General features: G+C 38.5%; 1 protein-coding gene and 1 long non-coding RNA gene across 2 annotated transcripts; both read right to left on the reverse strand.

Annotated features, from left to right (window-relative positions):
- Positions 1 to 5,749: 5,749 nt before the first annotated feature.
- Positions 5,750 to 10,240, reverse strand: fstl3 (follistatin-like 3 (secreted glycoprotein)). Its single transcript, XM_008407215.3, has 5 exons — positions 9,989 to 10,240; positions 9,469 to 9,654; positions 7,820 to 8,035; positions 6,367 to 6,591; positions 5,750 to 6,289 (listed from the first exon to the last, which is right to left on the reverse strand). Exons 1-5 carry the CDS (start codon positions 10,056 to 10,058, stop codon positions 6,237 to 6,239), a joined length of 750 nt encoding a protein of 249 aa, XP_008405437.1. The 5' UTR covers positions 10,059 to 10,240; the 3' UTR covers positions 5,750 to 6,236.
- Positions 10,241 to 20,119: 9,879 nt separating this feature from the next.
- Positions 20,120 to 21,148, reverse strand: LOC145551316 (uncharacterized). The gene is made up of 3 exons (XR_014087125.1): positions 20,671 to 21,148; positions 20,454 to 20,559; positions 20,120 to 20,363 (listed from the first exon to the last, which is right to left on the reverse strand). It is a non-coding gene; the product is annotated as an uncharacterized LOC145551316 (long non-coding RNA).
- Between the last annotated feature and the right edge of the window lie 372 nt (positions 21,149 to 21,520).

Raw genomic sequence — 21,520 nt, forward strand, 5'->3', positions numbered from 1 at the left:
GTGATGTAATGGTCGTGACTAATTCTATGATCATAGCAGGTGAGTCCTACAATCTCAGTTGCAAACAAATGGCAAACAGACAACATGAACTGTGCACACTCACAACGATGCTTCTGTTGGAAGTGAGGCAGACCATAAACTGCGACATGCATAAGAAATGATCTAAAAAAAGGGTCCAAGTGGGCAGGGAATTCTTGAGGTCTTACACAGACTATAATTAAAATAGCTCTGAAATGGCTCAGCGGTTGATTGTTTGGTTGTGTGTTTACCACCTTTGGTGTAACAGAAACATATCAGTCAGAGGATATGGTAAATACTCACATGTTGTACCTGGTGAAGGCATTACACAGTCATGATGTGTTGGCGGCACGTAGTATTTCATTGTATTGATCAACATTTACCTGCACATCAGAGGTTGGATATAACAAGCTGTGCTCTTATTGATGACCATGTTAAATATGAGTAAAATGCCTTAAAATAAATAAAACCTTTATAGTGTAGTTTCACAAAAAAAGTAATAACCAAACCTTGAGTACATTAATTGAGTGAGGAAAAATCCCAGCAAGATTACTTATTGGAAAATTGCTAGAACCCCCTTATAAAGTCTCCTTTCCATCACCCTAATCTTTAGCTCTTTCCACAGTTTCTCCTTCTAGTATGAGGCAGGGCACTGATTGGTACACTCCAAGGGTTAGGGTCCAATGCTGCTTTTAGTTGCAAGAAGAAAATTGATTAATCTAAAACATAATTTAAAACTAAATCTGCCAGGGGTATGAATAACTTTGGAAGAAAAATAGTAGTACAGTACATGCATATTGGGATTAAAAGCGCACAGTGTTTCAGGGCAGATTGACTGATCATCTTGGGATTAAATTTTATAGTTTATACACAACTGAGTTTTCAACTGAGTTGCTTGAAAATTGGGACAGACTGTCCTCCCTTTTCAGCCTCTTTGAGCATTTGGCATGCAGAGGTGAGTCTATTTTCATCAGTGCAGACTGAGTCCCTGCATACTGTACCGTGAGATTAAGTAATGTTAAATTTGGGTTGCTAGCCTGATGTTGCTAGAGATCCAACATCAACAAATGCTATTGCCTCAGATGTGTAGAAAGGCAATGCTTGAACAGATTCATGCACCAGTGTGATTAATTTGGCCTTGAAACATGACACATGTAACAAGGTTATTAGATTGAGATTTTAGGCACAAACAATTTAGGTTTAATGTGAACTTGTGCAACAAAAACGACAAATGCATGTAAAAACTTCCGATGGTGTTTGCAGATTGTGATACTGTTTGATCAATAAGCAATATTTGCTTTGCTGAATTTAGGTTGTGGTCTTTGTATGGTGGAGGTTCTGTGATGCTGTGAGTCTGTGTCTCATTGTAAGACCTGGAAAATTAGTTTCTGAGACATAATAAAAACAGGCCATCACTGGGGTTTTTCAAAACAATTATCCAAAACACATACCCATATCAACTCAGAAATGTTCAACCAGAAAAGAAAATCAACCCTTTTCATGGCCATCTCACTTTTTCATAGAAATGAAGAGCAGTGTGTTGATCAGAAGAGAATATAATCCATGACTCAGGACAAGTTGGAGACTGTGCAAAAAGGACTGGTCAAAGATTTCTCACTATGTGCTCTCGACTTGTTAATATGTTACAAGAGAAGACTAAGTGCTTTCTTATTGGCAAAAGGGAGTTTGTAGAAAGAGTTTGGCAGACCAGTGACTCAGTAAAAACTTCTTTTTTTTGTTGTTGGAATGTGGAATGTTTTTATGTAACTGCAATTAAGTATTTATTTATTTTAAGAGTCTTAAAGACTTCAACCAAGTGTGCCAATAAATGTGTGTAAAGCACTAAAAATACAAGAGCAGTTCTGCTGCCTCAGCTTTTTTGTTTTTTATGTTTATCTTACTGTAATACAACAACCATTTTCATAATATGCACCTCCAAATTTGGCAAATTTCTTACTCCAGATCCAGAATGTGTTCATTTCAAATTCCTGTGGGGTTTTTACCCTTTAAACCGTGACAAAAAAAAATTCCCTCCGGTCGGTGAATTTACTATGCGGATAATGGAGGAATTTATAGACGGTAAAGATGTCAGAAAAGTTGGCATTAAATGTTTTGAGTACATGCCACAGAGCACTACATAAGAATGCAAAAATGGATGTGATCCATTTTGTATTGATCCGTCAAAAAGTAATTTAGTCTTTAACAAAACAAGTGTTTTGCAGCTTCGGGCAGAAGTTGTTCCCTGACCGCAAAAATCCCCTGGGTCCGTCTGCAGTCAACGTCTGCATGCCTGATGACAAAATTTCACCATTATGTTTGTGTTGTGTTACTGGCATTGAGCAGCTTTAGAAATATTATTCTGTCATAATGTATCAGTATGACACAAAGATTTAAAAAGAGGCAATCTCGTGTATTTTACAAGTGTACCGCAGCCCCTTGTTGGCATTGTGTTTTGCCCCTTTCGAACTAACAAAACATCTAATTCCATTCCCAGTGTAATAAAAGGGTAGTTGGACAGGAATATAAACATCTCCCTAAAGTTGAACCAGATGCTGCCGAATGGGCTTGAGTGCAGGGAGAGTTGGGAGACAAAAAAAACAAGGGAGGTACTGTACACAGGAAAGTGAGTCAGTACCCAGTCCTCGCCATAGAGGGAACAAAAAATTATTCCCCAGTTCCATTGCCCTGCATTCCCTCAAAGTCTAATCCAGAGCGAGGGGATATCCCTGAGGAGACAGGGCAGGAAAGCTGAATTAGATTCTCAGCAGCCTCTCGCACGACACCCTGACAGGCTTCTTGGAGAGTCGATTCGGCGACGGCACGCACAGGAGGAGGGTTGTAACCGCCGCACACATATGCTGGCGGCATATGGCGAGCTGTTGACGCTTGATCTCCTTCAGGGTGTGAGATTGGGCTTGTTTGACTTAAAGACACGGAGTTCTATACACAGGGCATTTCATGGCTACTCATACTGTTCAAACTTTTCCATCTTCTGTCAAATCGCAACCACACAATGAAATGTGTATAGGATTGGAATTTTAAGAGATAAACCAACATAAAGTGGTGGGAAAAATAGGAAGTAGAATGAAGTGTTGAGAACAAGAATTACCTCAAGCTTATACAGACTGGGTGACTGTGTTTGTGAACATCAATTTCACCAAAATTTGCACTTGAATTTAGCTCAGGACTTTTGAGTGGTCCGTTCAAACATATACAAAGGCTTTAATCAAAACCATTCCAGTGTAGCTCTGGCTCAGTGTGAAGGGTATCAGGATCTGTGTGAGTGTTTGTGTTTTCGTGCGAGTGTGTGACCAGTCACAAGCAGGAATCTCTGCTTGGAGATGGCTTCCACCTGCTTCAGCCTGCACACGTTTGGTTGGTGTGGGTTCAGCTGTCAGATGACCATTCAGCGGCTGATGCTTCATCCCCACTGGTAGAGAGTCGAGCTACTTCCAGAGTTTTTAAAAGCAATTTGCTGTTTCTATGATCTCCTTGTTCCACGACTCACCCATTCCCAATGGTTCCTCGCCCATTGCTGACTCCAATTCTCCCTAAGATTCACCGACCTCTGTATCCTCAGTGCTCTATGGTTGTCTTCCTCTACTCCACCACTTTCTGCCTGCTCTCCAACTTACCCTGTTCAGGGAAGAAATTGACCACTCACTACCCAGTAGGCACAAAGAACTGACCTCCACTGAAGGCAACCCCTCTTCGAGTCTTACCATCAACTTCATCATTCTTGGTCATGATGAGTTCTCAAGTCTTTCCTCCTTGAGAACTCCCTTGAACTAGAAGTTGAGCTCTCTGTGTTTGAACATTTCTGCTCCGACTTCTAAACTAAGTCATTCACTTTTAAGAACTACTTTTGACTGTGATTCCGCAGGAAACTACCAAATGTTATGACACACGGTTGCTGTCACACTCAAAAAGGAACAGCTCGGGTTTTCTACTGTCTCTAACAGATTTTCTTCCCATCACATCTTATCACGGCTGAAGAAAGGCATCGCCTGTGTCAAGGGAAATGCACAGTGTTCGTTTTCTGCCATATGTAGAGGTTTGCTCATCAGTCATTATATTTTCAACACTCTCCCACCTGAGGTTTGGCTCTCTGCTTTTCTGATTATTGAGCTCCTTGACCAGTTAGTCGTTGTAGAGGGATTAAAATATCATGAAGGTTTACAGTTCAAACCATCTGAGATGGTTTGACATGTTCTGTATTTCTAACATGTGTGACGTGTTTCTTGATCTTAATTATTTTGTTTTGTAGCAATTATCTAAAGAGTTCATTGAACAGCTGTATGTATACTCTCTTTACCTATCAGTAGGGAATTGATTTCAGTGGAGTTTGTCTAGGGCAAACGTACTCTGAAGTAACAGAGTAGAATAAAATAGAAGAGAGTAGAATAGAATATAGGAATGCACGATATATTACTATTAGCATTGGTATATTCTAATATTATTACTTTTTCTTTTACATATTTGTATTGGTCTGATAAAAAAACTGAGCCAATACGAACAACCAATACTTATTTTTATCTATTTCTTATTGGGGTTTTTCCAATAGTGTTAAAATATATATTGATTAATATTAGTTATCGGCTGTAACAGCAATATTAACATTGGATATTGATATCAACCCAAATCTTTGTATTTGTGCATCCATAATATAATATAATATAATATAATATAATATAATATAATATAATATAATATAATATAATATAATATAATATAATATAATATAATATAATATAATATGTATGCATGCCATATTTGTAAACCTATAAATTGTATTTGCAATAACAACATGTATCTTTTTCCATCCTCTGTATAATTATGCAGTACTTTGTCATAGTCGTCATATTAAATTTCAATAAAATACAGTGGGGTTTGTCATTGTAACATAACAAACTGGGGAAAATACTGTATTTTCATACTTGCGGCCATTGTGTATTGTAGGACAATAAAAACAGAAACAAGATATTCCCATTCCAAAATAAGAGACTTGCTGATAAATCACAAACTTTATGCTTCTTTTAAATGTCAGTACAAAAATACAAAAATATGTTGTTGCAGTCATCATTCAGATTTCACAGTAGATACACAGGTACATACAGAAAAATGGCATATACTTACAGAAGGATCATTAAAATGTTTCACAGTACCCATCAAGCACTGTTTAAAGCATTCTGCCATCTGCTTTGAGTTTAGAAGATTTAACTTTACCAGTGTCAACAACAGCTGAAGACACTATAATCATATCTGCTGAATTGGCCCGATCTGTAGGGCATTCCCAGACAAATTTAATTTTCTTCCAAGTCAGATGGCACTAATAGCATTTTTCTGTCAAGAATGCACTTCAAAAAGAAAAAGAGTCCAATCAAATCAAAATGGCAAAACAGCATCTGGGCAAACTGGCATGAACTCTAAAAATGCACTCGCAAAATAAAGCCAAGCAATAAACAGAGTAGGTATTGTAAATGGCTGGGGCTTATAGCAAAAAGTCGCCAAAAAAAAAGAAAAATTGGCTGGTAATTTTAGTCAGCAGCGGGTGGCCAATAGCTTGGACCTGGAGTAAGAATAACAGTGTGTGTGCTTGGAGTAGGAGAGGGGGAAGCTGGGGGATGATGACTGTAATGACTGTTGAGGTTTCTTAAGGCTGAGTCTCTTCCTCTGCACACAAACTGAAGCTGAATTACATACAACAGCACTGCAGATGTGTTTTTTTTTGTGTGGTGAAATGAAGCCACACTGACTGACCATCAAGTGGCATCACTTCTCTAAACATATTGGCTCTGTCTTCAACCACCACTATGGAAGATGGTCTGTGTGGAATGGGGACTATAAAATTATGTAAAAAAGGTGTGAATACCAAAGCCTATGACAGATAATGTACCTTTAACAAAACACAATTAGCTTCCCCAAGGTTAAATGAATTAATTATTGGGATAAAATCATAAATAGAGTTTTATACCTTCTCCAATAAATAGTATTGGTAATCTATTTACAATATGCAGACATCTCCCAAAGAGCTCACGCCAAGACACACATTTATCTGCCTCCCACAAAACAGGGATAACACGATGTGTGTCTTCCTACAATCTTTCTGTGCACAGTGAGGAGATTGGAAGTGATTGTCAAACTCAAGAGGTCATCTTGGGAAGCCGGAGGTGTGAAATCTCGGTCGATCGACTCATTTCCTGTGGGAGAAAGAGATTCTACACGGCGTTCTCCTCGCTGGCCCTGAATTTGTGCGAGTTCCGAGGTGGACCTGGAAGAAAGAGCCGGATCAGAACTGAAGTGAGGCTGCAGCTGTCACTTTCAGCAGACACGGAATCCGGGTCTTACTGTTGCAGTGGCCGTAGTGGCGGACTCCTATGGAGTGTCCGAGGAAGCAGGTGGCTCTGCGGAGGTGGCAGGCGCTCTGATAGGTGATGTTGTCGTTGCCACAGATCTGCTGCTCGGATGTCACAACGGGGCATGGCGAGGTGCGGCACATGACGCAGTGGGCGCTGTTGGTCTGGTCGATCACGCAGGTGTGGGTTCCCGGACACACAACATTGGAGCACGACTCTGGAAAGAGAGAAACGGGGAAGTTGGAAAAGTCGGAATTTGAAGGACAAACAAGTTTAAAAAGGAATTGTGAACTGGCTCTTACACAGGGGTTGGTTACTGGTACCAAGGCTGACATGGTTATGCTTCCAACAGTGGACATCATATTTTATGGCTGCGAAAAGACTGGTCAGTGCTTGCCATTATTTAACTAAAATATTTTAGAAAAATGGCATTTATTAGATGTCTGATCACAGTTAGCAAAAATGCTGAAATTAGATTTGATTAGCCTTCTTGAACCATCTGAGCCACCTTTAAACAACATTAAAACATGTTGTATGGATCTCAAAATCATCTTTTTTTATGTGTATCAATACAAATTTACTTCATGTACAGGGTTACAAGCCTGCCAACATTTTCCATAGCACTGTGATTAAATTTGTTCAGTGAGATGCAATAGAAAGTGTCATTAGGACCAGAGTTTTATCCAAGTCTTAGGATCACACAGCATAATGCAGGAAGGCTGCTTACACTTGATGCTACTGCTGCATACAGAAACTACTCATTCAGATGTTCAGAAAAATCTTCTGTTGCGAAAAGCTAAAGAAAACTCTAAAAGAATTAGAAAAATGATCGAATATTTTAGCCACCTAAAATACATTTTTCTCACAAGACAAACTTAAAACTGTTAATTTAAGCTGAACTTAAAAGCAACCAGAATTTATTTTTACAACTCAATGCTTACAAAATGGGTTGAGACTCCACTTTTCCTCAACAGCCATGGCAACAAGATGAAGAGATGCAGGAAAATGTAAATAAAATATTTTACAGTGTTTTTGTTGTATAGAAATCTGAAGAAAGACCACTATTTGTGGAAATAAGTGAGTCAGGAATTAGAAGTATTAATGTGTTTCTTAATTTCTAAATTGATCTATAGATGTAAAGATTGTCAATGTCACAGTAGAACGTCAAAAGACCACACATGAAACTCAAACAAACTTTTCAGGGGTTAATTTGTTGCTTTTACCTACATCTAATAGGCAAATTCGAGAAAATATAAATGAAAGTTACATTGCATTTGTTTGATTCTGATGATCAAATACCTTAAATTATTTCAGCAGTCATCAAAATGAGTCATGCAATTCTGCTTTCGACACGAGGAGTTAGATCATGTTTACAATTTTGTTGGAAGTCTTCAGTTTTCATGACTCACTGGTGACTTTTGACCTTCCTGTGAGATATTGCTTACTTTTGCACTCTCCCTGATACATGACTTCCAGGTCCGGGTGTCCCATGCAGCGGGCCATCAGCAGGCCACACTCGTCCCGGTAAGACTTGCCGTCGCTGCCGCAGACGGCGTGCTTCCTGGGAATGTGAGAGCAGTCTGGAGAGCACACGCACTGAGGCCTTCCCATTTTCATCTTGCAAACCTTCCCGGGACTGCATTTGACTCCCTCGCATGAGTCTAGGACAAAAAAAAAAACACAAAAAAATCACAATGTGTATCAGTGTAATGTTGTTATATTAACAAGTCTGCAGACATGAGGTGGTGTTTTCGTCCAAAAGTAAGAACAAATGTGGGGCTTTCCCTGTCAGCGGGACAATTTTCACCCTGCACAATATTTACAGTAACCACATCTCTTTATTGACTGTTGCACACAAAGGTGTCTCGTCTGGTGGAATGCGAGGCCGGCGTGTTTTCATAACAGAACTATGTGCAGGGCTGCACACAGACTGGCTCTGAGCTCCTGCAGGGAGACGGCGGGGGCTTTGAGGTAGACTGGGTTCAAATAGCTGTCAGAAAAGTTTACAGGCTGACAAACCAGGAAGCCCCCCCCCCCCCCAGGCCCTCCTAACACCCCGTATAATGTCAGTGCACAGGAGGAGGTGCAACCCTATAGAACGCAGAGTCAGCATTAATCAAAGCACACAGGACTTTTCAGGCTTTTAGGAGATCGGCTTGATAAGCTTCTGAGGAGCTCTGCAAGGAATCAGGAACTTATTTCCTGTCGCTAGCTGGACCACTTCGGGGTCCAGTATTAATCAAAAGCTTGGTTCTTGTTCTCAGGAGCCCTCAGCTGTAACTTTTTAGTTGACTGAGACGTCGCGGCACACAACACAATTATTGTTGATGCACTTGTACTGAACTGACAGGTTTTTGTTCATTCAGCACTTATGATGCCAAATGTATTCCTCCTACGGCTTGACTCCCAGATGTGGGCTCAGAAACAGGAATTCCAGGCTGTGGGACTCCTTTTGTTGTTTGAAACGTACTTATGTTGCTGCAAAGTGGAGAGAAAATCCAAATAACTGTTTTTTTTTCTTATTCTCTAATAACTGGATTTAAAACATAGATATACTTATAAATATGTAATTAAAAACTGTTCTAAGGTAAAATGGTAAAATGTGCTTTTATACATTTGCAGGTGAATTCGTTATTACTGACATTTAACACAAGCATGCTTCATCTAAACCAAGTTAGCTGGAGCTGATGAGAGTAACGTTTGAAGTTTATGGGAACAGTTGGAGCCATACAGGTCTGCATTTTGTTAAAGGGCCACATCGGGAACTGATTTCCAACATGTTATAATACAAAAAAAAAAAAAAAGCGTTTTAAAGCACCAAGGGAGAGTTTTATTGACTAAAATTCAATGTAGTTTATTTAAAGCTGCAAGACTTACAATTTTCAGTTTTATTTCATATTTCAGCACTCATTATTTACTTATGCATATACATAAATTTCAACGTATCTTTCAGGTTCATTACAACCCTTAACATTTTGCTCAACACAGTTCTCTGAAGTAATTACTTCAAATCATTTATGTCAAACAAAAAATTTTTTAGCCTTCCGTTTTTTATCAGAGACAGATTTAACGTGTCATGGATAATTTATTTTACCTCTGCATGGTTTGCAGGAGACGATACCCAGGAAGCCCAGCAGGCTGACTTCATTCAGCGGCAGGCTGGTGTTGGACCAAGCCGTGTCCAGGCGACCCCCATCACAGCACTCCTCTCTGCTCACCTCTCTCATCAGCACCATGTCACACCGGTGGTCTGGACCGTGCTGCAGCCAGCACATCCCCGCTGGAAACGGTTCATAAACAAAAACCCAAACATTTAATCCGGCATCATGAATTATGTTGCATGTAAAATGTATATTCTGTTTTGTTAAGTAACTTTTAATCTGTCAAATGTGTAGTCTAATTTTTTTCTTGTCTTTGTCTTCTTTTTCTCTACAGTTTTCTTTTTATCTAGTACAATCTAAAAAAAAAATGTCTTTGAGGTGATTTTAACATACGAGCTTCTGATAACATTGTTTTCTGTTTTTCACAGAAGCATATATATTTTATCCTGAAAGACTGATTAACTTTAAACAACATGTATTCACAAGTTTTAAAAAAAGAAACAGTCCACTCACCATCAACCGGATTTCTCCCAAACTGACAGAAAGAGAGAATCACGGCCAAAGCAAATATCAAACACCTCATTGTTTAAGCTGTCAAAAGACAAAACTGTTTGTGTAAAAAAAAAAAAGAAAAAACAAAAAGCTTCTCCAAGCAAAAAAAAAAAAAAAAAAAAATCAGAAAGTGTCAGCAAAAAGACGTGATGTTCTTCTGATGAACAGAACGGATCTCTGCAGCTTCACCAAGCTGGTAGTTTCCCCTGAAGTGAATGGATGTGTTGTGGATAAGTGATGTCGTTCCCCCTCTGTATAAATATTTAGCCCAGATGGAATTATGCTGCTGGGATGGGCGATCCTCTCAGCCAGTAATAAACCAGGGCAGGACAATTTGACTCTGACTCAATTTCCAGAGTCGGGAAATGATCCATGCCCTCCATCTCCAGGCGGAGAGCACTTAGGCGACCTCACAAAACATTTTGATAACACATTAGACTCATTTAGGTCGAGGAAAAAACATGTTTTGTTTTTTTTTTGTCTTTTTTTCGGAAGTAATTTCAACCTTTTGTGTGTTTCCGTGCATAAAACTTAGAGGACTTCATGATTTCATTCTTAGTTGACTTCACAGGGTTATTTTTTTTCTGTAGGCCATTCTTCAATATTCTGTATTCCACATTTATTTTCATGCTGTGTGGCTCAATTTTTATGGTGCCTTGCTAGAGTATGATTTAATGCCTAAACTTGTCTTGTGACATTACAAGGCACTGGAGGGATAATTACACGTGGCATGGCTGCAATTTCTTTACTTTAAATCTGAACATGTACTCAACTCCCTTTACTCTAACACGTTTCACTAAAATCCAGTGGCTCAAAAAGTCACCTATTTATTATAAAAGCCCTCCTGTGTGTAATTTAGTCCTAGTATTTGGCTTTTTTTTTTAGGACTTAGAGGTTTCTTAGAGAACATTAAGAAACAAATATCGCAATGAAGACAAAGGAACACAGCAGACAGTTCAAGGATAAACATTATAGAACAAGCAGAAAGCCAGAGTCACACTCACTAAGAAGTCCTGTTTGTGGATTGTCACAGGCCTTGAAGAAAACTCAGAACTTTTTCTGAAAAACATGATCTTGTCAGAAGAAAACAAGAAACTGTTTGCCTGTGGGAGAAAACTTCTCTGCACTTCATCATCGTTACCATAAAACACAGTGATGACAGTATCATAAGATGGGAATATTTTTGCTTGCTACATTAGAAAATTCTGGTTAGAGTTAAAGGGAAGGTGGAAGAGTTGGAGGAACATTTTTTACCACAAAATGGTCCAAACAAAAAAGGCTGAGTTTGGTACTTGTAGTAAGGAACAGCTGAATACTTTCTGTACATAACAGTATAACTAAAAACTCAGCTTAAGAACTGTTAAAATGTTATCTCTGTCAGTATGACTCTATGGCGGTTGCAAGAATAATAGTATCAGTCTGCCACTGAACAAAACAAGCTTTATACAAAAAAAAAATTATGTTGCATAGTGCTTCTTTCCCCCATTGTTAGGCTTTTGTCACATGTGGAGCGCACGTGCAAACATTAAATATAGCATGTACTTTGCACCTGTCAGCTAACGGGACAAGCGTGCATGTTTAATTCAATCCATTTGTTAGAGCCTCACACAACAGGTGACTGAAAAATAATCTGTATTATCATTGTGTATGAACATCTGCCCTGGACTTCCCTGCTCCTGCACTCGTTCACCTCCCAGCTCTGCAGCGTGCGGTGATGACAAACGTATGTGAGTCTTGCCCATGCGTCTGTCACTGGTTTTAATTTTCTGCTTTTAATGCTCCCTTCTGCTCTCCGCAGAGGCAAATGAAGGTAGCATATGGTGTACTATCTGTGTTTTGTGAATGATTATGGCCTTCTGCAGCGGAGATCCCCAGAGGAACAAAGGAATGCTGCCTGAGGTGGTGAGGACGGACGAAAAGACAGAGCGGTGAGCGAAGACTGTGGGTGGCCTGCTTCTTCTCTCTGCAGATCTGCTCAGTTCATCATATGGTTTAGGTAATCTCTGTTAAGATGTGCAAATTAATATAGTATGGTCCCAACTTTGGCCCAACCTCAAAAGACAGGACTTTTTTTGAGACGTTGTCATGTGTCAGTTTGAAGACATTTAATATATATTTAATTTGTAAGGCTTTATCAATTAGCATCAAACACATCAGATACATTGCGTCTCATATGTTAATAACAGAGTTATAGGCTACTGTACAAGTCCCCGTGACTGTGAAGAAAAAAGGTAAAATTCACTGCTACCATCTAGTGGAGGGAGCTGTCATGCACAACATCGAATCTTAGAGCATCAGCTGACATTGGCAGACGCTAGCAAGATATTTCCAGGACATAAAAAATATAAAAAAATTATATATATATATATATATATATATATATATATATATATATATATATATATATATATATATATATATATATATAGATAGATAGATAGATAGATATAGATGCATTTATATATATAAATGCATCTATTCCAATACAGACATCGAGTAAAGACAACGGTCACATCCACACAATGAAAATAGACTCAGATGTGCCTCTGTTTGTTCCAACAACTGTGAAGATGTATTGGTCAACTAGATCAAGCTCTTTGCATTTATTAGACAAAACGCCTTCGTTGAGGGTTTTGCCCCTCAGTTGACTGACATTCTTCAGGGTCTGCTGCTGCCTTCGATGTTTCATTCACCTCTGGTGTTACATTGAAGAGTCTATTGTTGTTTTCTGGGTGTTTGGGTGCAGTAATCTTCAAAGTGCAAGTAACCCCAGATTTCACAGGCATGGTATTTGCAATTAATTTGAGAAGAAGGCCATCCTCAAGTACAAGCATGGATAGGAAAAGCATCATGTTGATCTGTAAAACAAATTGAATGCAGCAGTTGCCATGGACGTGTTTTGTGTCCATTTCTAAAGAGCACAAAAATTTGTGCAGTGTGCTGTATCATCAATGAGATATTCAGAAAACAGATACATGAAGAAATCTACTGGATTTATCAGTAACAAACTCCCTGGATGAATGAGAAACAACTTTAAATATCACTCTGCCAGGGGTGCAAATTATTTTGGGTTTAACTGTACATATTTGACACAAAATGAGGATGATATACACCTCATTTTCATGGCATCGCATAAAGATGTTTAGTTGCAGTACACCAAAAGGTCCACATGAGGGTCCTCAAACGACGTTTTTCAAATTCCATCCCTTGTTGCCAGGGTTTATCTTAGGTTGCCTAAGACTTTCGTCTACAGTCTCTTAAATATTATGTAAAAAAAAATGTTCGCTTTGTTTGATAAACAAGGCTCTTTTGTTCCCTTCCTCGACCTGATTCAATCAGATTTCGCCAACAGTGACATTTTTTTTCTGCATTTGCATCTCATCTATTTGACATTTTGCAAAGTAAAGATCTTGCACTCCCCTGGTCTAATCAAGAATATAAAGCATTTGATCTTTTTTTATAATTACTTTCAACAAGTCAGGGAAGCAGAAATCACGTTTTCCTCATGCCTAGGCACTTGTTACCCATCTTAAGTCATGTTGTTGTACACGTCACACAGCTAAACACAGTCGAGCAGTGGTAATTGTTCGCCTGCCCCAGACTGGTTGAAAGCGGCTTCATCATCTATCCACTCAATTTACTCCTAATGTGTGTTACTGATTGAACCGGCAATGAGGGTTGGAAAAGTGTCGAGGGCAGAAAGAGTCACCCCCTTCAGTTGTTCTGCACTCAACTTTCCTCCTCCTCCCTCTCCTCGTTCTCTTCTTTCTCTGCTTCCTTCCTGTGTTTAGTGTTGCAGACGTGAAGTCCCTTCAGCAGGTCATTAATGGGCATGGTTAATGTTGGTGCATGCTCCACTCATTTAAAAAAAAGCCTACACCCTCTCACTTCACCTTTCTCCTTCCATCAACCCCCCTACTCCCATTCCCTCGTTTTCTAGCCTGGTGTAACTTTTTCCGCACTGCCGAGGGCTCTCTGTGCTCTCTCACTCCAGAACCAGGGCAGGACAACGATGCAGTCGTGACTACGGGTCTCCCACAGAGGCTCTTGTTGAGTTCTGCCCCGGATCGCCTTACTTCTCCCCAGTGTATATGGTAACAACCCCTAATGTTCATCTTTCCAAAGATGGCTCACGGTTGCATTCGGGAGGACATGCAAAAGCTGTCAAGAGTGAACCGTTGAACTTCATAGACAAGCTGGCGTCTCCTTAACTGAATACAGATAGACCTAAAATAGTCATCATTAAAATGTTTATAGTCTGATCTCTCAGATGTAGCTTAGACGTACTGATATCTAAACTGCATGCTGATGTTACAAATGAAGCCAGATTTCAGACTTTTTTGGGAATCGAAGAAAAAAAAATCTGCATCTCATAATAGCCTGATTAAAGTAACTAATTTGTCAGAAGCTTAAGTCATTAGTTATTAAATATTCAAGGCCAATAATTCCCTTTTTAAGATAAGTGGATGTGTGCTGCATGTGCAGGAAATTAGATTTTCTCTCAGAAAGGATCTCTCCGTCCATACAAATTAGAACAGCATTGAAAAAGCTTTCTTTGAAACCAGTTTGGATTGGTTCACATCAAGAAATTCATATTTTTTTGCTAATTTTGGTGAATATGGCTCAACACAATTCTGAAAAGGTCATATCTATGAAATTTATAGCATTACAAAGGACAAATAAAAATGATTTTTAATACAGAGATTCTATTATCGTCTACTACACCATTGGAAACTCTGAACCTGATAGTTGTGCATCAAACAGCCATTTCTACCTTTTACAAGGAGGGAAGGCTGTATGAGGTAGTTTTAAAGGGAGCTGACTGTTCGTAGAGTGCAGGATCTCAACACTCAGTGCAAAGAAAAAGTATGATAACGACCCAATGTCATCATTTCAGGTGAAAGTGAAGAAATCGAGATCCCTGATTTTGGAGTCTGACGAGTGGAAAGGAACAGAATCGAAAGTGCTTTAGGTTCAACTTGGGACTTGGAAATTACGACCTGCAAGTACAAATAGCGCACAGACTTATCGCTATCTTTGTTCAGTCAGTATCAGCTTTAGAAACTTTAACTAGAGCTCTGATCTTAAACAATGTCTCAAGACTGGAGAGAAGTACAATCGAAAGTTGAGCTAACCAGCAGAGCTCTGTCCAAATGATCAATCTGCCGCTTTAAACGTCACCACATGACCTAGGAGGCAAAAGTACCATCAATGAAATCAAAAACTCAAAAGCAACATCAAGGATTTTTATTTTTTTATTTTTTACTAAAACATTCTTTGCATCAGGAACATTCCAGTTGCATAACAAACACATCTTCAGACATATTTCTTGCTGCCCGGTATATCTTGCGATCGCAAGACATTTGCCAACAACCATCTGCTGTCTTCACACTTCAAGCAACCTTATGTCGCCTTGAGATGTCACTTATAGAAACAGTGTTTGTCAGACCTCATTTAAAGCTGCCAGATTGCGTTGTGCTAATTGGTATTCAACTTGATACGATTGACTTACTGTAGGCAACCGGTCACGTTGTACTGTAAGTCACCTACCTCAAATGGTGGTGCAAAAAAAAAGCATAAGTCTCAGAAGTCATGCTGAGATATCATAAACACAGATAATGAAGTGAAAATGATGGACAGAAAACACAAACACATCTTGCTTGATCCCAAACTGCAATTAAAACTTGGAAACTTCTGTCTTTGTTGGAGGCAGAGCTTTGTCTCGCTCTTTCATAAACAAAACATTCGCTGAAGTTTCACTCTAAATTCTTCAACCAAACATTAAGTCCTAGCTCGAGTTTCAGGATGTCTGAACACGATCCTCCAGGCAGGATTTTAAAACAACTCATCGCACTGCATGTGAACGTAATTATGCATATGCACGCTCATACAAGCCTCAAAAGTTTTATTTTTCAGAAACTTTAGCACTTAACCCTTAATCATGGAGTTCTGCAAGGTTTTGTTCTTGGTCCAGTTTTATTGTTGCTTCACATGCTTCTCATGTAACCTCTTACAACTGATGATACAGTATTTTTGATCACTGCTCTACAAATGACATCCAGTTTTTTTATAGCTTTTAAATCTCAGTGTGTGCCTAGAGTATTTGTTTCACAGAAGTATCTGAAATGTTAAAAAGTGTAATTAAAAGAAGATCAGTATACTGAGGCAATTGCACTTTCAAGTGACACTAGACTAACAGTTTCTATCTGTTCCCAAACCAAGGCTTAAAGCTAAAAGCAACAGCGCTCTGTAGCCCCTGTGCTTTGGAACGTTGTGAGCTTTTATTTATGTTCTTTGGCCTTAATGAACTTGCAAGAAGGAGTTGATTATTTATCTCTTAGACCGGCATTTTGAGTGGCAATGAACCTTGATGTACTTCTTCCCTAATTACTTTCATTTTCTTTAAGTTTTTCTGCTGTTTTGCCTAGATTCTTTTTTATTATTATTATTATGTCAAAAGTAGATATGCAGATAAAATGTCCTCTCATTTCACACTCTGCAAAGAACTCTGTGATAACTCATATGTGAGTTTTGAAGATCTAATTGTTTACACAATTTTTGTTGTTCATCAGATTTCAGCGATTCCCATCTTTAAGATAAAGGAGGTATAAACGTCTCATGCAGCACTATGACCTGTTCACTTATCACACTGGACCCGATGCAAAATGTCATATTCCAACTTTCCAGCCTGCGTCTGCACGCTGGCCCTTTAAAGACTCTTGACTGCACAAGAGCAGCAGTTGCCATGGCCACAAATGACTGAAGTGTATCTGTTGCCAGTGTAATGCTGAAAGCTGTCAGAAACATAAATATAATAAAAACAAGGAGGTGGGGTGGGAGCTTTTATTCTCATTATTCTCTTTTCAGAATTGGGTTTTGTGTGGCAGCTTGGAAACCCTAATTCACTGCATCGGCCCCGACAATAAATCAATCACAAAAACAAACATATCTGCGAGTCTATAATCCATGCGCTGATATAATTTTCGAAACTTGTTGGCAACAAAATAGTTTCATTTGTACCGCTTTGTGACGTCTGCGTTGGGTTTTTTTGTTTGCTTGTTGTTGCAGAGCACTCTCTGACAGCCTGATCAATGAGCTTCCTTTTTTTCTTCTTCTCTGCTCGTCAACAAGCAAGAATTATTGCAGAGACTTAAATCAATTTGTCTGCCATATATAGAAGCCGTTTCCTTCCAGAGCGAGGCAGAAAGGATAACGACGGATGGTGATAAATGGCAGGTAGAAAAAAAAAAGACTGAATGCTGTATAAATATTTAAACAAGCTAAAGGGCAGATGAGTGTTTAGAATTAATTACCCCTCTCAGAGTAAATATGGATGCTATGACCGACTTCATGAGCTAAAGAACCATGCTGGAGTCCATGCAGTATTAAAGAGCCTCACCTTTTGGAGTTTATCAGGTTCACTGGGCGAGAGATAGAGGCCTTTGTTGTTAAATCACTTCCTGTTGGAAATATTTCCCTTGAATACGAGACAATGAAATGTCTCTTTGTTTTTTTTTATTTTAAAAAAAAGGGTAACAACTGGCCTCACTTTGGGGTCAGAAACATGTCCAAAACAAAAGAGCACCGAGATTATTATCACCGAATTTCAGGTTCTTTTTATATATGTGGTTGGATCAGTTTTATTTGATCCAAACAAGGGATTCAATTTTGTTTTCAGAAACTCACATGGACATGAAATGTAAATAAACTTTTGAGAATATAATATGTATATATATATGTAAATCAATATCTGTCTTGTAAAATAAACAAAAATGCACATATGTATGTATTTACATGTGATGTTTTTTTCCTTTAGAGTGTTTGGAGTAGTGCAAATATTACAGTAGGTCAGCTGAGTGCTCCGTTAGGTCTGTATGTTCTAGAACATACAGGATTTTCAGCTTTAGGATAACATACCACAAATTGCAGCTTTGAATATGCTTAAAACGTGTTAATACATCCATCAAAAAGATACTGTCATAACAATAATTTCATGACTATTCAAATAGACCATTTAACCGGACAGAAAGAAGAGCGGAACCCTGCTGAACATTGAAGGGCTAGGCACAGTAGGACAGGAGAGCAAAAGGCGTTCTGGTAAAATCCTTTTTTTAGTTCATTGTTGAGCTTGTACAAAGTCTCCCAATAATTGCCTCTTTTAATGCTTTTTTTTTTTTTTTTTTTTGGATAACAGCAGCGGTGGAGGTGGCGGAGTAAGATGAGCTGTTTAATGCTTGATAATGGGAGCAGATAGAAGAGCTCTTACCCTCAGGAAAGGGGGTGGCGTGGGGGTGGGGGGGAGTAATTTCTGGAAATAATGGATATTGACAATGGGGAAACAGAAATAAAGTGGAGACGATAACAAGGCAGGAAAACATGGGCTGTGCATGTGACAGGAGCACAAAGGATGTGATATTTCACATCAAATGCAGCTCCTTGTACGGTAAAATGGATGCATGTCCCACACACAGCGCTCTCTGCACCGCGCTCACACCTTCCACGCTTGTGCCCACTCATATGCACGTACGCCTTCACACAGTTTGGGTTTAAAAAAAGAGCTCCCTCACCCTACACACAAACACGCGCGCACACACACACACACACACACACACACACACACACACACACACACACACACACACACACACACACACACACACACACACACAGGCAGAGTCACTGAAAGCTACATGCCTGATCCTCCAGAGACTCAGCTTGCATCATTCTGAGTTGTTACAAAACAAATGGCCCTTCCATCACTGAACATTACTCACACGGAGAGGATGCTGCTTATTGCATCTACTAGGTGTTTCTATGCAACCTGTGTGATAAGAGGGAAAAAAAAGCCACATCCACATGGCATTGTTGGCTGATTGGCAGTCCAAACAGGAGTGAGCCACCTACTGAGGCCACACGGATGATGTCACTGACAGCAGATCCATCTGTTGCGAAATTAACTATTACGAAACTGTTGTTTCTTTTTCTCAATTTGCTTATAGGTTTCAAACACATATGTCGCCGAAGTGTAGTGAAATATTACTTGTTTCTGTGTTTAATTTTGTTGCCACACCTGAATGCTTCTGATAGAAAAAAAAAATTATTTTGATCATAATCGCCATTAAGAATTTTCTTTCACGTTACCGGAGCGTTAACTTTTGAGTTCGGCTGAGTTGTTTTAATCGACTCACGTTGGGTGGCGTGACCAGCCACTTTAAGATCCCGATGAAGTCTCTGTCTTAGGTTTAAACGGGCCGCACAAATTCACATCTCTCTGCACAGTCAGATCCGAAAGAAAGGCCGTTGCAAAAAATGTGTTCATCAGCTCATGTTTATGCACACAGAAGTATCTCGACAAACAAATACAGATTAGCAGTTTGAGTGATGCGCAGAATTTCAAATAGATTTTGATCTTCCTGAACAACACTGTTAATATTCATGCGGATGAGGCAGAAGAATCTGAATGGCTGCCAGTTGTTTCCATCAAGCCCTAATTAGGGCCACAATAGAGTTGTAACCATGTTTGTGTGGTTGAGTGCTTGCGTCACAACTACGCTGATTGAAATGTTTGACAAAAAAACAAACAGGACAGAGGTCACGATCATATTTTTAATCTTTTTGTACCCAGGTGAAAAAAAGTATACTTTAGTATACTAAATTTTAACATACTTTAGTAAACTTTTATTGATGTACTTAAACTGTACTATTTTGTAACAACTAATTTTGTGCTTAGTATATTACATTACAACTGATAGTATATTATATGTACTTTTTTGGAACAACTTCAAGTGCACTTAGTGTACTTTAAGTACACTTTTTAAATATCATATTTCAGAGCTTTATTATATTTTGATATAATTATATTTTGAGTGTAATAATTCTGTCTCAGAATTATATTAAAATATATATTTAATATACTTAATATATTTTAAATATACTATTAATATATTAGTAATGTATTTAAATTACACTTAATTTTTATTTTTGATTTCCTGCTATTGATAATAAAGTACAATTTTAATTACTTGTTGAAGTCTTTATTCTTACGTACCTATTTTGTAAATGACATGCATAACTACACTACGTACTTACATTGTTTAAGGCTAAAATTACATGGAAAGATTAATTACACAAAATGTTCAAGGTAATTCAAATATTTTGTTTTATTACCGACATTTTAAAAGTGTCCAATTTTACTCACAACTTTATGAATTTTACATAAATTATCAGTTTACACATCAAAAGTGAACACATGAACATGAAAATTTAAGTGTGACAATAAAACATGAAGGTGAGGATCAACGACAGAACATTCCCGTTCACTGCACCTTACAGGAACCTACAAAAAAGAACAATAGAGCAATTAAACAGAGAAAGTATTTGTATTTAAAGAGAACAGAAAAATGGCAAATAAAAAAATAATACTTACAATTTTAAGACTTTGTGGACTCGCCATGTATGTGACATCATAAGAACTGATGATGATTGGGACCGGATGCCTGGGGTGGAAAAACATTTCTGGGTGTCTTCTTTGCCTGTTTATGTTAGAAGTAGAAAAGAAAAATAGTCAGCAACGTCATAGAGTCAGTTGATGTTGGCATTAACTATGAAGCTGTTTTAAGTGTGGACTTAAGGAGACAAACTACCTTAAAATCTGAACACACTGATCCTTGCAGGGTGGTGAGGGGGGCTGGTGGTGCCCATCTCCAGCAGTCATCAGATGAGAGGCAGGGTTCACCCTGGACAGGTCACCAGTCCATCACAGGGACTGGTGACCCTGTGATGGACTGCAAATATAAAAAAAAGAAAGATAACAACAAATTTAAAAAAATGAAAGATAAATGTTAGAATAACAAGAAGAGAAATTTTTTTTCGAGTTACCTTTAAATCAAATGATGTTTATTAAGCACTTGGTGTTAGTAACACACCAGTTTTTGTTGTTGAAAATGTAGCTAGCTCCTCATTGAAAAAACAAACTTACATCATGAAGACAATGTGGAGGTTGATCCTTAGAGCTGGTTGGTGATCTGGTGGAGTCAGAGTTTCTTCTGAGACAGGAAAGTCTTTAGGTTTTCTAACACCTGATTTCTCTGGCTTCCTTTTTCATCTTCATTTGCTTAGTTAGACTGCAAACATATGTTGAAGATAAAAACATTGATGAACGAGTTAGAACCACCTTATATCTCTTTGTCTTATGGAGCTTAATTAAAACCAGGTTAGTTTATGAATTAAAGTATAAGTCGCAACAAACATCCATGCAGTTATAACATGAATGATTCCTATTGTAATAATCATACAAGTCACAATAAAATTGATAAAATAATTATTTGAAACCAACATATATACTACTGTTTATAATTAAATGAAGGTAATTAATAAGCAAACTTACCACCAGCTAGCAACACTTAGCAGCCTTCGTCCCTCTGGGCTCCTTTTGTGACACACATTTCATTTCCATCGGTTGTTGTCTCGTTGTGTTGTCGTCTAACTAGGACT

This window comes from Poecilia reticulata, chromosome 4 (assembly GCF_904066995.2).
Source record: "Poecilia reticulata chromosome 4, P_reticulata-male-v2, whole genome shotgun sequence".
NCBI lineage: Eukaryota > Metazoa > Chordata > Actinopteri > Cyprinodontiformes > Poeciliidae > Poecilia > Poecilia reticulata.

Bases quoted from the DNA above. Each gene is read 5' to 3' on its own strand.
- fstl3 (XM_008407215.3), bottom strand. From the start codon at position 10,058: ATGAGGTGTTTGATATTTGCTTTGGCCGTGATTCTCTCTTTCTGTCAG. The intron at 8,036-9,468 runs GTAAAATAAATT...TTTTTGTCCTAG, and splicing joins CTCCTGCAAACCATGCAGAG to ACTCATGCGAGGGAGTCAAA. The intron at 6,290-6,366 runs GTAAGACCCGGA...TCTTTCTTCCAG, and splicing joins CCACTACGGCCACTGCAACA to GTCCACCTCGGAACTCGCAC.